Source organism: Rhipicephalus sanguineus, chromosome 8, assembly GCF_013339695.2.
Source record: "Rhipicephalus sanguineus isolate Rsan-2018 chromosome 8, BIME_Rsan_1.4, whole genome shotgun sequence".
Classification (NCBI taxonomy): Eukaryota; Metazoa; Arthropoda; class Arachnida; order Ixodida; family Ixodidae; genus Rhipicephalus; species Rhipicephalus sanguineus.
The window spans coordinates 62312663-62327546 of NC_051183.1; the positions used below are offsets into that span (position 1 = coordinate 62312663).

Genomic DNA, 14884 nt, shown 5'->3' on the forward strand with positions numbered 1-14884 from the left:
TGATGGTGGTATTATCAGGTCAGCGGTTCATATACGCCAGGGACGCTTGCGATTCTGGTTGAAAAATTCACATGCTCCCTCATTCATTCGCTATAGGCGACTCGAAGGCGCAAGCAGTCATCTTTTTATTCTCTCTTTCTCGCCTCCCCCCTCCCACCCCCACACTCACTTTTGGAAGCGTTCTGCACTTAACGTGTTTTGCACTAGCTTCGGGAATGAGGTAGGGGAGACCAGCGCTGGATAGGTGGCGCGCCGAAAAAGGGCGCCTTGCGGGAAGTCGCGACATAACTCAGCCGCTCGCATGGCCTCCGCGCCGCCGGCTAATCTCGGAGGCCATGCCGCTCGCGCTCAGACGACTTGCCGCACTGTTCCGCAGTGAGCGCACGCGCGTGCGCTGTTCCCCTGCTTCATTCTGGCGCGAACAGCCCGAGCTGCCATTTCGCCAGTAATACTGCTCTATGGTTTAGAAAAAATGACTTTGTCTGAAGGCTACTTTGTCAGTAAAGCACTGGAAAACGTGGAGAAGCCCTGCAAAGCAGACTAAGTCTGTGCATACGGCGTCGAAGAGACAGTGCTGTGCCGTGGTGGCGACTCCGTCGTCACCATTTTCTGCTTGCGTCCTGGGATTTGTGTCAAGCTAGTGCAGGCTCACAAGCCTACATTGATAAGTACGTGCTGCGTCGATACCAGCTGCCCATCTACTGCAGTAAAAAGGAGTAAGAGGCAAGGGGTAGCTGCGTCAACGTTTTTCTGCCGTGGTATGTATGCCCAGCCCGCGGTATGTATACACGCGGACGTTGATCAAGCAAACCACCGTGCTAGGATAGCATGTATGGTGTCGCGCTGGTATGCTCGAGGCAGCCAATGCACAAAGAAGCTTTACCGCATGGGCGGGCTCCAGAAAGCTACGCTTAGTACGCTTCGAGTATTTCACTGCTTTGTTCGTGACAACAACTCTGTCTGTAGCACAAGTGCAGTTCAACGCAGGCATCCATCGCGTGCGTATTTCTCATAACAGTTAAGCGGCTTCGGCGAACGTGCCCCCGTACGCATCTTGTAGACAGACAGCTTTTCTTCTGCTTAACTGTTTGCAAATAATGTAGACTATCTGCCCATCGTATCATATTCACCGCACGCGGTGGCATCAGAAGGAGCTTGGTGGTGGTCAGATGAAAAAATTATTACATATGCCGCATGCTGCATAATATGTACGTTTCATTTACGACAAAACACCGATTAAATTCTGCTCTTTGGCCCCGGTTTCCACTGGGGGCCATCACTATCTAATAAATCTAGCAGACACGCGCAATTCTGTTTAGAAACCAGCCCGACGCCACTAGACAGGAGAGCAAGAGCAGAACATACTGTGCTCGCCTGACTGCCGGGATGCAATGCCACATCCGTTGCTATTCTTATGTTTTAGAAGGAAAATCATAGAACGATACGTCCTCCCTCATTTCTGCGTATTGTGGCACTTTAATGCGCAACAGTAGCGCCAGCATCATTTTGTTTTGTTTCGGTGATACGCGCCCGCATCGCCTCAACCAGTCGCCACTCTCGTCCGCGGGAGCGGCTGTAGTATGCCCGCTTTGACCGCCAGGGCGGCGCTGCCCACACCGCGGAAACTCCAGCGCTGGTTCCCCCATTTTTGCAAGCTTCCTTGATCCGCCAATATTGCAATGCTCCTTGATCCGCCCGTTTTTGACCAAGCGAAGATGTCTTGGTATGATGTCACCAGGCGACGCCATGCCATAACGCCATCACGAGGTCATGATGACAGGGCATGATGACGTCACAATGTGACGTCGTTACTCGGACAAGGTCACATCTGGCGTCTTTCGTTAAGCAGCTGGCGTCTTTTCGTTTTGCTTTAGAAACATCTGGCGTCTTTTCGTTTTGCTTTTAGAAAACATCTGGCGTCTTTCGTTGGTTTATTTCATCAATAGACGGCGTTTTGAACAAAATTTTTATTGTTTAATCACGCACAGGAGAAATCTCACCAGGCACTACCTTGGAGGTAAACAATGGCTGCTAATGGGAATGAGAGACAGAAGAAGTCGGCTTTTAGCTAACACTTACACTTCTACTTCTACTAACATTTCTTACTGGAACATGCCAATGGCTGCTAATGGGGAATGAGAGACAGAAGAATTCGGCTTTTAGTTAACGCGCACGCTGCGAATTTTTTATTGTTCAACAACGCACAGGAGAAATCTCCCACCGGCACCACCTTGGAGGTCAAGATCTGGTACTAGCGTTAAGACTGGTTACGTACTACGACGGGGACGAACGGGTGCCGCTTTAAGGAGCTTCGCCCCTAAAAACAGGCAGCTTAAGCGAAGAAATAAACTGGCATTGCCAGAATGATAGAATTTAAGAGACGTACTTACACGTGATTGTAACAAACAGCCTCAGGGACTACTGGCCGCCACTCCGTTTCAAAATGGAAGCTAATAAATGTCATCATCATCGTCGCCATAAGGGAGCTCTTGCGATGTGGCAATTATGTGTTATATGCCAACGCCGATGGAAGTAAACGCAGATGCCGAATACAGAAGAGAACCTTCTAAAGTAACAAAATTGCGCAAATTCGTGGAGGCGTTCATGTGCTACCATCAAAGGTATAGCATTCATATCGTTTCTTTTTCACATGGTGCCTTCTTTCCTCTTTGAAGTGTTGGATCAAAGTTTGATAAAGTCTCCTGGTTCGGAGTAAACCAAAAGCACTTATTTCCCTTTTAATCTCGCTACAGCTAGCTATACGAGGAGCAAAACAGAGGCATTCGGTCCATGCGCACAATGTTCTTAGTTCGAATCCCCTTTCCAAAATACTGTTAAATCTTTTGCCACGCTTGAAGTGGCACCTGAGCAGGTAACATGAACGAAGGCGCTGTCGAAAGCTAGCGGAGCCTTGCCACACGGCAAAACTACAAAGGCCTACTAATATTCATAAAAGCCACTCCTTCTACAGGACAGTAAAAGTCCTACCAAGGAGGTTTAAAAGATTTGCATTAAAAAAAATTTATTTGCGTCCGACATCACACGGCATTTTAAGCCATAATCCTAGATGTCCCATCAAACGCGTCAGCGTTGGCATGAACACGAGTGATGCGAAAAATCATCATGTGATGACGTCACTCCCAAAAGCGTGTCACGTCATCCTGACGTCACTGTGACGTCTCATAACGTGAGGCCACATGACGGCGTTATCATGTGATATCATCGCAACGTAGAAGGTGAGGCGACCCGAAGGCAGACCAAAAAAAGAAAACCCCGCTGGGTACATAAAAAAAAAGAAAGAAGATGGCTTTCCCTTTCCAGTCGTCTGAACTAAATATATCAGGCACCGTGTGACTTTTTCACCCACTACCCCAATCACAAATTTCGCATGCCTCCTTTCAGAGCGCGACCAGTTGTAACGGCAGGAGCGCAGTTCATAGACAAACTTTTTTTTTCTGACGCTAGGTAGATGGCACGGTACTTGGGGTCATAAGCAAGACAATGTGGCACTGCTAACCTCCTGTGTTAGCTATCCCGCTATACAACACCCTTACTGTGGCTCTCGGTTTGGAATTAAAGTGTGTCTTGTTATTGAATGGTACAGTGTACGTTGAATGACCGTGAGTTGTGTTTCCATTTTGATACACGGTGCAGCTTTCCTACCTGTCCAATGTCAGGTATTGAGAACCAACCATCCTCCGCCCTTCAACTTCAGCAGCGGCATCGTGCGGCTCATTATCAAATGTAAGTGTGTCAAGTGGGTTAGTGCCATGTTCACACGTGGTTTTAATGATGGCAGCGATGACGTACCCTGCCTACACGCCTCCTTTACCGATTTTTTTTTTCTGTTCAGTCAGTCTTTAACATCTTGCCTATTGACAGAGATCCGCAAAGTAAGCCTAACTCACTAGGAATAATCGAAAAATTAATTTCGTTAATTAGGACTCAATAGGACTCTTCCTAACCAAAATTAGATTCAGTCGGGCAACATTCAGACTCTTACTGGCCTGGCTCACTAGAACTCTCCAAAGCTCTGCTCATCTGTACTCATTCGAGCTCGGGCTATCTTCCATTCTACTAAGCCTGGTTCGCACAGACTGAAACTCAATGTTTTTAACTCAGCCTCACTCAGGCTCACAACAATTTCACTCTGTCGAGTTCACTGGAACGAAATTCGCAAGAATTAGACTGGCTCGCGCTCACTCGTACTCAAAGTCTCCAATATTCTGCGCAGGCCTGCTCACTAAGGGTCACTGGTGAGTCTAAACTTTACCCGTCAATTTAACTGTAGTCGGTTGCAAGTGTAGTCAGTTCCAACCCACAGCGATCACTCTCCCATGCAAAGAGAGTTTGCATAGATTTTCCAACCACAAAGCAAACTAGTGAACCACTGCATGCAAGCGCTAGAGGCGCTTATACACTAAACACTTATCACTTGCATCAGTATAACTTATACAAACGCTAGATGCAATCTTACGCAGAGTGCAATAATGCACTCTCCGCTACCAAGCAACTGTACAACAAGAAGCAACCAGTTATATTCACTCATTTTCATGATGTCGGACACTTCTATTGTTCAAGATTGTCGAATTTTTCCCATACAAAAATACTTTTATGCCGCTTCTATTAGATAAAGAAGTGGAACTTATCGACGGAGACTCTAATTCCAGTACTCAGCCAAGGATAATATATGAATGAGAAAAGATGAAGTTTCATTTTTCGACATGTCTATAATTTTCATTAGCAGAGAGAATGTGCTCACGCTTGGAACGAAAACCGTGGCACCGTGGTTTTGTGAGTGGAGCTTATATTTTATTGTCCGCTTGAAACCGGCTATATACTTCGTAGTTTTGTCATTCTACGAATTATTTATTTGCGGTACGAGCATAGATTGACACTTAATTGTTTCTCATCCAAGCATATCGGGTTGAGCACTTACTTCCGTATTTGAGCATATTCACTTAAAAAATAGAAATCGCTGGCGCTGGTTCAAGTTAAGAGTTATATTGAATGCAAATGGTATCGGAGCAACACCATACTTAAGGTGAGGACCAATTAACTGTCAGGATATTTAATAAAGACTTCGTTCATTGAAAGGTTTCGAGCAGTGGCATCGCTGCATATCTCAACCACGCGCATCTTTTTACGCGGCGTCTGAGATCCGCTACAGTAGGGCACACGAACGCCGAGTTGCGAGTGCCGCGCTACCAGACACCTATAGTCCGTTTCATAGATCAGGTGCAACGCTGTGGAAGCTATGAAAGAAGTTCGGCCTGCAAAATGTGTAAATCTGCGCGTCCTTGCTTGGCCTCCGCGATTAGCACCGGCTGCGCGCTGCCGGAGCAAATCGCGGAGGCCACGATACCGAAAGGAAAGCCAGTTCCACGCCTGTGAAATCTGAGTAAACAACAAAGCTGGCAAGCAAGCGCCGCCACCTGGCGAACGCAGATTGAGTTCATCTTTTTTCAGTTTCTGCTTCTTTCTTCCTTTCACATTTCTTGATATTTTTCTACATTTTGTCCCTTCTCCTTTATTCTTTCTTCCTTCCTTTATCTCTTTGCACATTGCCCTCTCTCCTCTTTACCCTCCTCCTTACCTTAACCCCACCCCTCACCCTCACTTCTCGTTCCCTCCCCTTGCTATGCCATACCGTGCATGCATGGTTATGCATATGGTTTACCCTCTCACTTCCTCCTTTCCCTCCTTCTCACCCTAACATCGTCTTCTTCACCATGACCTCCCTTTCTCATCTCCCTGATAAATTATACTATGCCATGCTTTACCCTCTCCCCTCCTCTTTTCCTTCCTTCTCATCTTCACTTCACTATCCCATCCTCTTGCTATACTATATTATGCACGGCTATGCTACGCTAGGAGCGGCTTGGCACAAACCCGCTTTCTGTGGCGCATATCCGCTTAGGAGTTTTCTGCCAATGCCTCCCGAACCAATTTCGAGTTTCAACAGTTTCGCTGTTAAAAAGAAAGACGCTGAGCGATCGAGAACAACCTATTGACAACTATGTAAATAATGGGGTTTGTTTATTTGCTCATGTACAAAACATCTTGATTTAATACTCCGCCCAAAAACGACAAAAAAGCACATTCTGGGTGCTAAATTAACTGAACTATTCTTTGGTTCGAACGAATCTACTGCAAGAAGCCTAGCCAGCTTCTATATAGTTGCACCTGATGTACGAAACGGAGAAGTCACGGATTAGGTGTCGCCTCTAGAATGTCTTTCCTTACATCTTTGCTATTGTCTACGGAATCGACGCAGCGTACACCGATGAGCTGATCCGGGACCTTGGCGACAGTCCCGCGCTGCGACTGAGCGAGTCGCAGGCAGAGTTCCTGCGCCAGCGGCTGGGACGCCTCTACGAGCACGTGCGCCGCCACCCGGCTCTCCACCAGCGCTACCTGTGGGTGGGACGGGACAGGCCAGTGGCCAGCCCCGACGAGCCACCCTTGGCGTCGCCTGCCAGATTCGAGACCGTACGTACTGAGCAACATTCGTTCTACCTTCCGCTCCCGCTTGCGATGTGGTTCAGGAGTTGACGCGACCATTGCTTATGAAGGCGAAAGCCTTACTTAGATGCCTGATCAAGCGCAAAAAGTGACGGTCGGCTGCGTCGGCGTCATCACGAGTGATGTAAGAAGTAATCATCGCATGATGACGTCACCCTATGACGTCATCATGCCCCCTCCTCCTTTCACCTCAGTGTTGGAGGAATTGGCCGGGGGGGGGGGGTGTTTTATATCCTCTTAGTCAAAATGAGGGGAATCAACGCTTGATGCTGTGGCTCCGTCTGGTATACATAAGTCAGAAGAATTGATCAACTCTATGGGTTCATTTGTTAGACCTAACGGCGTCAAAACAAAGGTACAGATCATTGGTAACCTACAAGCATATCGCTAAAATAAACAGAAAGCGTTGCTAAGTATTTGTATATAGCGTGAAACGACGTTAACAGAATGTTGATTTTTCCCTTCATTTTTTTGCTGTAACGACGGTGGGATGGTAGCTATCGCGAATTAGGATCGAACTTATTTTCATGTATACATGCGTTGTTTGATGCACATGCATTGCAACGCGTTTTATTTGTTTATATTTTTTCTTGGTCGTTTGGTATGTTTTTTTTTTCATCTTCAATTGCTATTGCATGTTTACTTGTCAACCTATTGCTAATCGCTCATTGTACATGTTCTTGCAATTAACTGCGACTTTTCTGACTAATTGTACATCATGTTTACATTCACCAGTCCCCGATGTAGTACCCTCGATGAGGGCCTTTACGAGTATTTCTGAGTAAATAAAATAGAAATATGAAACCAGCCACCTAAGGGATGCCATCTTATGACGCTATTACAACTGGCAGGAGTCATCCTGCCACTCAGAACTCCCGCTATTAGAACTAGCGGGAGGCCACGCGCTGGTGCAGCGCGTGGTCTAGTGGCTACCAATCTCGTTTTAATAATAATAATAATATCTGGAGTTTAACGTCCCAAAACCACGATATGATTATGAGAGACGCCGTATTGGAGGGCTCCGGGAATTTTGACCACCTGGGGTTCTTTAACGTGCACCTGAATCTAAGTACACGGGCCTCAGGCATTTTCGCCTCCATCGAAAATGCAGCCGCCGCGGCCGGGATTCAATCCCGCGACCTTCGGGTCAGCAGTCGAGCGCCATAACCACTAGACCACCGTGGCGGGGCTACCAATCTCGTTTCAACAGTATAAAAGCAACTCTTACGTTCTGTGGACCTCGCAGGCTTCTACAGTGAGCAAGCGTGGAGACAGCCGCCAGGAGCGGTCGTCGCCCCCACAGGTGCCCCAGGGCGGCGAGCGTGGCAGCGTGCGGGGCGTGAAGAGGACCCCTCCGGAGACGCCGATAGCGCCCCTGTCGGAGGAGATATGCCGCACGAGCACCGCCTGGGAGCGGCTCAACGAGACGGTCGATTCGTTCGGCAACGCCGTAGAAGTGGTCCAGGACGAGGCCTTTCCCCAGTGGGTCTTCTCGTACCGCTGCGCCTCGCAGGGCACGCCCTGCGTCGGCATTGACGCTATGTGAGTCTGCTGCGTTGTGCACAACCAGGCCCATAGGAAGGGGGGCCCTAGTCCCCCCCCCCCTTCTACCTGCTTCTCCTACTTCCACCTACCTACTTCACCAAAATTTCGGGGGGGGGGGGGGCTGAAATTTTGGTGAAGTAGGTGTTTTACCAAAAAGAAGTAATGAAAATAGGTGTTTTTCTCAAATAGTCAAGGTTTTCAGCAAGCGGGCCACCCCCCCCCCCTCCCCTGAAAAATTCCTGGCTACGGGCCTGTACACCACAATGTTGTCGGTTTAAAGTACGAACTTAGTGTTAGAAAGACAGAAAGCTTAGCTAGTTGGCAGGGATTCATGGTAAAATAAGGTAGTCGTGCACACGCGGACACAAGAGAGAAGTCAGGACAACGCAAACGCCGTGTTAACAATGGAAAAGGCGCACAGCGGCGGAAAAGAACTTGAGATACCAATCTGCGCATGCCCAGGCAAGAGAAGGCACCTATCAGTCATTGGTTCAGGTACAAAAAAAAAAGAGAACAGAACACCTTGACGTCTCTTCTTTCTGCCTAGTCCTTTGCCCCCATCCTCATCTCTGTCACCCACGAAAAATAATGTCTGTTGGTTCTGGAGATGACGATACCTAGGGTATCCAAAACACTATTAGCGGGCACAGTTGGACACACACATAACGTCTACAAGCGGTCGCAGGGACCTGCCCACAACCTGGAATTGCTACATGGCTGGCTGCTCAAGAGTGAAGGCGTTAGTTGCTTCGTCTCTAGTGGAGATATTCTAACAAAGAACACATAGCATCGCTTAGCTGCGTGGTTTCTTTGCATAGCGTCAAGGTGCAAGGTCCCACCGCGAACCGCGGAGCGAGTAGGGTGGGCATTCACAATGAAAGTCCTTACGCTAACCACTCTGCTGTACCTGTTATGGCTAAGAGTGGCTTTCACGGAGTCATTTTTTTTATAGAAATGGCCGGCAATGCTGTTTGTGTCGACTGCGGTAGCGAGGAGACCTTACAGCAGATCTTCTTCGACCGTCCTCGTTACAGTGTCCTCGCAGAGACGATCACTCGCCATGGCTCTATGCTATCCTTGACCACAGACTGATGTCGGTAGGAACGATCCTGGAATGTCGTCTTCAAAGGCCACCGAAGATGAAGTCGACAAAGGCATTGTTAAAATTTTTAAGAACAGACCATTGCGCTTGTGGCTGTAGGATGAAATTGTGATGTCGTATACCGCACCAAACTGACGGACTGTGATATTTTGTGTGCTCCTTCTCTCTTTTTACCTCCATGAACATTCGAACTCGCCCATTTGTTTCGCCAGTGTGAGGTAGTATACCGGTTATTCTAAATTGTTTAACGTCCGTGACTTTGCGCTCTCTCCCGCTTTCCTTCTTCCCTAACGCTAACAATGCTCTCAAGTGCACATGACCACCAATAGGGACAACGAACATGTCAGTGCTGTTCAATGACAACACAACTCTAATGAACAAGACACATCGTGAATTTGGCCTCTGGTCTCTTAACCCAGCACAGCCTGTTACGTTTTGTGCCAGCAGCAGCCAGGAGGCTAGTCCAGTTTAGTTCCAACTAAACCTGGAGACTTACAAAGATGGTTCAACTTAAACTGAGGACGACGCAGCGAGCGATGGAAAGGAAAATGATAGGTGAAACCTTAAGAGACAGGAAGAGAGCAGAGTTGGTCAGGGAACAAACGGGGGTTAAGGATATCATAGTTGAAATCAAGAAGAAGAAATGGATATGGGCCGGGCACGTAGCACGTCGGCAGGATAACCGGTGGTCATTAGGGTAACAACTGACTGGATTCCAAGAGATGGCGAACGCGTGAGGGGGAGACAGAAAATTAGGTGGGTAGATGAGATTAAGAAGTTTGTAGGTATAACGTGGCAGCAGAAAGCACAGGACCGGGTTGATTGGCGGAACATGGGAGAGGCCTTTGCCCTGCAGTGGGCGTAGACAGGCTGATGATGATGATGATGATGATGATGAGTCCTTACGTGTGTGCCCGGCAGCAGTACTGTAACGCTTGTGCTGGCAAGCTATGAGATTGGGCTAGTTGGGCTAAGCATAGCACATAGCGTGCGGTAACAAATGAGGCAAGTAGCTAACCCTCGTTTTGTAACTACGTCTAGACAAGCGTGCTTGTACAACGCAGGTACAATAGCGAGTGCACCGAGCGCTCGGGCTTCATGATCCTGTACCACCGAAAGAGTGGCTCCGCCAACGACAGCCTGCCATCGTGGGGGGCCGTTGAGGTGCCGCATCACTGCACCTGCAAGATCACACCCAAGGTCATCGCCGAGCGTTGAGCCGTCCACTCCACATCTTGAAACCGAGCGGGTAAGACATATATGCTGGCGGCACGCGCACACCGCAGTAAAAGTGCGCTGGGACAATCATGTCTTCGTCTTTAAACCGGATAAGGTGCGCACACAGAGACACGGACAATAGCAGGAAAAACGCTAGCAACACTGGCGCGAACAACAATTTGCCGTGCTACTACAATCACTCTTGATTGCTAAGAAAAAACAGGGTGGTTTTTGGTGCAAGTCAGTAATTTTGGCGATATTATAGGAAAAATGAACGGGACGAATAAAGGTTACGCAACGCGGTAGCTTTTAGTAACGGTAGAGTTTAACCATGAAAATTTAGTGTGGGCGACGGTAAATCAAGGAGGCCAGGCCGGAGTTGGGGATATAGAAGCTTAAGTTTTGAACATGAAAGTTGAAGAGTTATTGTGACGCATTGTCTGTTATGTTGCCCAGATGTGAGGATTCGACTGTATCATGACTAGCGACAATATGAGGGATTATATAGAATTCTGGGCATTCTCTTTTACGTTATCACGGCATTATTGTTCGTGCTACCCATCATTTATGTGGTGCTTTTTCCGTGGCCTGGTTTTTCCGTGAGTACGCTGTTCGACAGTTTGTAATCGCCCTGTTGAGATGCTTTTTGTGTTACTGGGAGAAAGTCGTGTGATGTATGCTAGATCCCTTCAAGAGCTAAGGCGCAGCCAGCGCCTTATTTGTTGCGCCAACATCTCCTCACATCCTATGCACAAGAAATAAATAAGGTATATGTGGACAGCGTTACCAGGACAAGCGCAGGTCATCTAGACCAACCAGCCAACCTGTATAGCTAGGGTGCGAGGCTGTTGTCAGAGCGAGAGAGAGGTGATAAGGGAACGGCAGAGGTGTTATGTAGGCCTGGAGCAGTTGGCCATCTAGCTCTGTGGACCATGGTAAACCGTGCGAGATTTCTTCGCTAGTTTATGTAATTTCCAGGTGTAAAAATATTAAGAGAAAAGAGTTCATTCTAAATTGAAAAAAAAAAATGACTGAAAGATAAAAAAGGAGAGCAGTTCAATGCACGTGCACACGTAGACGCTTACTGACAGTTAGGTAATGCATGAACGGCCATTCAGGCTTCACCTGTTGTATTTTTTGCATAGACACATATAGGACACGCGCGCGCGCACACACACACACACAAAACTGTGTGTGTTCTTGGGTCACTAGCTTTGTCCTGTCCTTGACGCGCTAGACCATTGGCTGTTATGATGAGTCACCCAACGGTAAACCTTAGTCGATTTCGTGAGATATTTTAATAATAATAATAATAATAATAATAATAATAATAATAATAATAATAATAATAATATCTGGGGTTTAACGTCCCAAAACCACGATATGATTATGAGAGACGCCGTAGTGGAGGGCTCCGGAAATTTCGACCACCTGGGGTTCTTTAACGTGCACCTAAATCTAAGTACACCGGCCTCAGACATTTTCGCCTCCAATAATAATAATAATAATAATAATAATAATAATAATAATAATAATAATAATAATAATAATAATAATAATAATAATAATAATAATGAAGAATTTTACGTGACAAAACCACAACACGATTATGAGCAACGCCGTAGCTGAGGGCTACGAATGATTTTGACCAGCTGGAGTTCCTTAACGTGGCTCGACGCCTCAGAGTGCACAGGCCTCCAGCATTTCAACCCGACGAAAACGCGTCCGCCACGGCCGGGATAGAAACCACGACTTTCGGGTTAGCAGCCGAGCACCTCAACTACTGTACTGTCGTGGGCGACACGGTATTTCAATATGATAGATTAGCAATCTATACAATTCAGCTGAACACTATGGTGTCCTGTCCCTCAAAGCGGCACATTAACCCCGAAAAGGTGAGACGTTAACTTTCGCCTTTAGTTAGGGGTATGCAGCTAGTAATTAGGGTCCACCTATCCCTTTTTGTTTTAAACTGATTCCCGGTCTTTTATTTTGTCTTTTTTTTTTTTGCAGAGACGAGGATTTTCCACATTCAAGCGTGGAAAGTTTCCCGGAGGCACACACAACAGTGAAGACTGCCGGCGGGAATAGCGCATCGCAGGCAAATGAATAAAAAAAAAACAAAAAAAAACCTATCTGGTGCTTAACAAAGCACCCACTTCCGGTTTCGTCCGGTTCAAGCATAACCCGCATCCTGTTTGTTCATTTGAGTTCGTCGATAGTTTGATATTGTATATGATAGTCGTCGTCATATAATACGCGCCACAGTCGCAGGCACGTTGCTGCGACTGAATTGAAGAGTAAGCTATAATGGCAGGGTGGATTGGCACAAACACGATATCCCATCCTATTAATTATAATCAATGCTGTTCGCATTAAGATGCTAATGATTATTATTTATTAACATAGTATGTATAATGGGTGATGCGGGAAACAGACCCTCGCATGACTTTTCGCCTCCCGGCTAAAATAAACCGAAGTCGCGCCAGTTTGCTACACCGGATTCGACTGGGCGTCGCCTTTACTCGACGCTACGTGCACCTTATGGGCCGTGCGTACAGCCCGAACTGTGAGCGCTGCCAAGTAGATGAAACTTTAGCCCATATATTGTGCGACTGCCTTCTGTACGTGTCCCAACAGAAGACGCTGTTCTCAAAGTTGGCAGGCGTCTGTGTGAAAACTTTTAACTGAAACCAACCTATTGTCCACAATGTCCGACCAGACAGCGACAGCAACTGCTACAAGGGCATTTATAGACTTTCTGAAGAGTACTGGACTAGACACTAGACTTTGTGAAATACCACTGCGTTACGTGGCTATTGTACATAAGCGTCATTTATTCCTGTCCTCATCATCAGCTTCATCACTTTTTCCCCTTTCCCTATTCCCCTGTACAGAGTAGCAGCCCAGAGCGCACAAGCTCAGGCCACCTATCTGCTTTCTAATTCGCTCTCTCTCGCATCTCGCCAGTGCTATCACCCTGCCATCCACCACAGAGAGAGAGAGAGATTTGTGACGTCACCTAAAATACAGCACATTGGATAAACACAAACATAGTGAAAAATTTTCAAGAATGTTCCGGCGGTGGGATTCGAACGCATAACCAGTGGTGCCGAAATCCGATGCTGACACATACTTTTAGTAGGATGAGTGATCTGCAGCACTTGATCGTTTCCGCAAAGGACCGCCTCCAAACGCACTATTTCTCAGGAAATTATTTCTGATGAAATGAATTCTGTGTAGTACAGACAGGAACGACTTCTGATCCTCTATGAGATTTGAACACCAATAAACTAGAAGAGATCCAAAGAAAGGTAATTAGGTTTTTATTTAACAAATATAAAATTTGAGACTCACTTACCGAATTACTCAAAAAGAGTTGGCCTTCTTAGCCTTGAAAATAGAACCAAAGTAGCGCGATTGAAATTCATGCATCAGCTCGTACACAACCACCTAAACATTGACACTACTACGTATATTTCGATAACTACAGCGAGACCCACATGCATAAAACACTCCTTAACGCTCACTGAATATACACAGAAATCTAACTACTTTAAATACTCTTACTTTCCGACAGTGATAAAAGACTGGAATGAACTTGACCAATCAACTGCTAACACTAACTCACTAGACAAGTTTTCTACGATAATCGAGGAAGCTTTACCAACACAGTACGCTTAAGTTGCACTATTACCTTACTTATTTGTAGCCCTAACTATCTTTTCCACGAGTTTGTTCTGTTTAACTGTTGTTTGTATTGGAATATCTTGTATATTGTATAGCCTATATTCAACTTACATTTACATTTCTGTATTTATTGCGCTTTGTTGTACAACCTGCGGTAATCTTTTGCTTTTTCTATGTATCGCTGTTTAAGTTGTCATTCTACGTTACCTTGTGAACATTTTAGATGCGCAGCAGCTTATGATTGAGGCCTGTCCCCCGGCGTGACCAATCCCTTCGTGCCACTAGATGTATGGAAGAAAGAAGAGAACGAAGTGCCGGCACGAGAGGAGAGCTCGCCCATGGTGTGCAGAAAGGAATGTTTGCCTGAGAAAACGGTGCGACTAGATGTATGGAAGAAAGAAGAGAACGCAGTTTTCGCACGAGCGGAGAGCTCGCGCATGGTGTGCAGAAAGGAATGTTTGCCTGACATATGGACGTGCTATAGAGCACTCGCTCCACTGCGCCGCGTGCTCTAATATAAATCATGCAAGGCACCCACTACGCCATAAATCATACAAGGTACCCACTTCGCCATAAATCGTCGTCATTCGTGCAAGGTATCAACTACGCCATAAATCATGCAAGGTACCCTTAGATGCGAAGCAGCTTATGAACGAGGCCTGTCTCCCCGGCGTCGCGTCGACGTAGCCAGTGCTCCAGCCGATCCGGAGCGGCGGGCTCGCGAAGCCAAAGCGAAACTGGCGCGTTGACATCGCATTCTCAAACTTCAAGCTGCAACCTTTGCAGCAAGAGCCAATAACTTAA

At 46.8% G+C, this 14884-nt stretch overlaps 1 protein-coding gene across 1 annotated transcript; it reads left to right on the top strand.

Moving 5' to 3' along the window:
- Nucleotides 1-3614: 3614 nt before the first annotated feature.
- LOC119403268 (uncharacterized) lies at nt 3615-12576 on the top strand. Its single transcript, XM_037670212.2, has 5 exons — nt 3615-3744; nt 6278-6492; nt 7772-8067; nt 10237-10421; nt 12404-12576. The coding sequence occupies exons 1-4, from the start codon at nt 3615-3617 to the stop codon at nt 10388-10390; spliced, it is 795 nt and encodes a 264-aa protein (XP_037526140.2). The 3' UTR covers nt 10391-10421; nt 12404-12576.
- The last annotated feature ends 2308 nt before the right edge of the window (nt 12577-14884 follow it).

What these genes read in the sequence shown, in the direction of transcription:
- LOC119403268 (XM_037670212.2), top strand. Translation starts at nt 3,615, where the DNA reads ATGACCGTGAGTTGTGTTTCCATTTTGATACACGGTGCAGCTTTCCTA. An exon ending in CGTGCGGCTCATTATCAAAT is followed by an intron (nt 3,745 to 6,277) that starts GTAAGTGTGTCA and finishes GAATCGACGCAG; the next exon opens with CGTACACCGATGAGCTGATC. An exon ending in CGCCTGCCAGATTCGAGACC is followed by an intron (nt 6,493 to 7,771) that starts GTACGTACTGAG and finishes TGGACCTCGCAG; the next exon opens with GCTTCTACAGTGAGCAAGCG.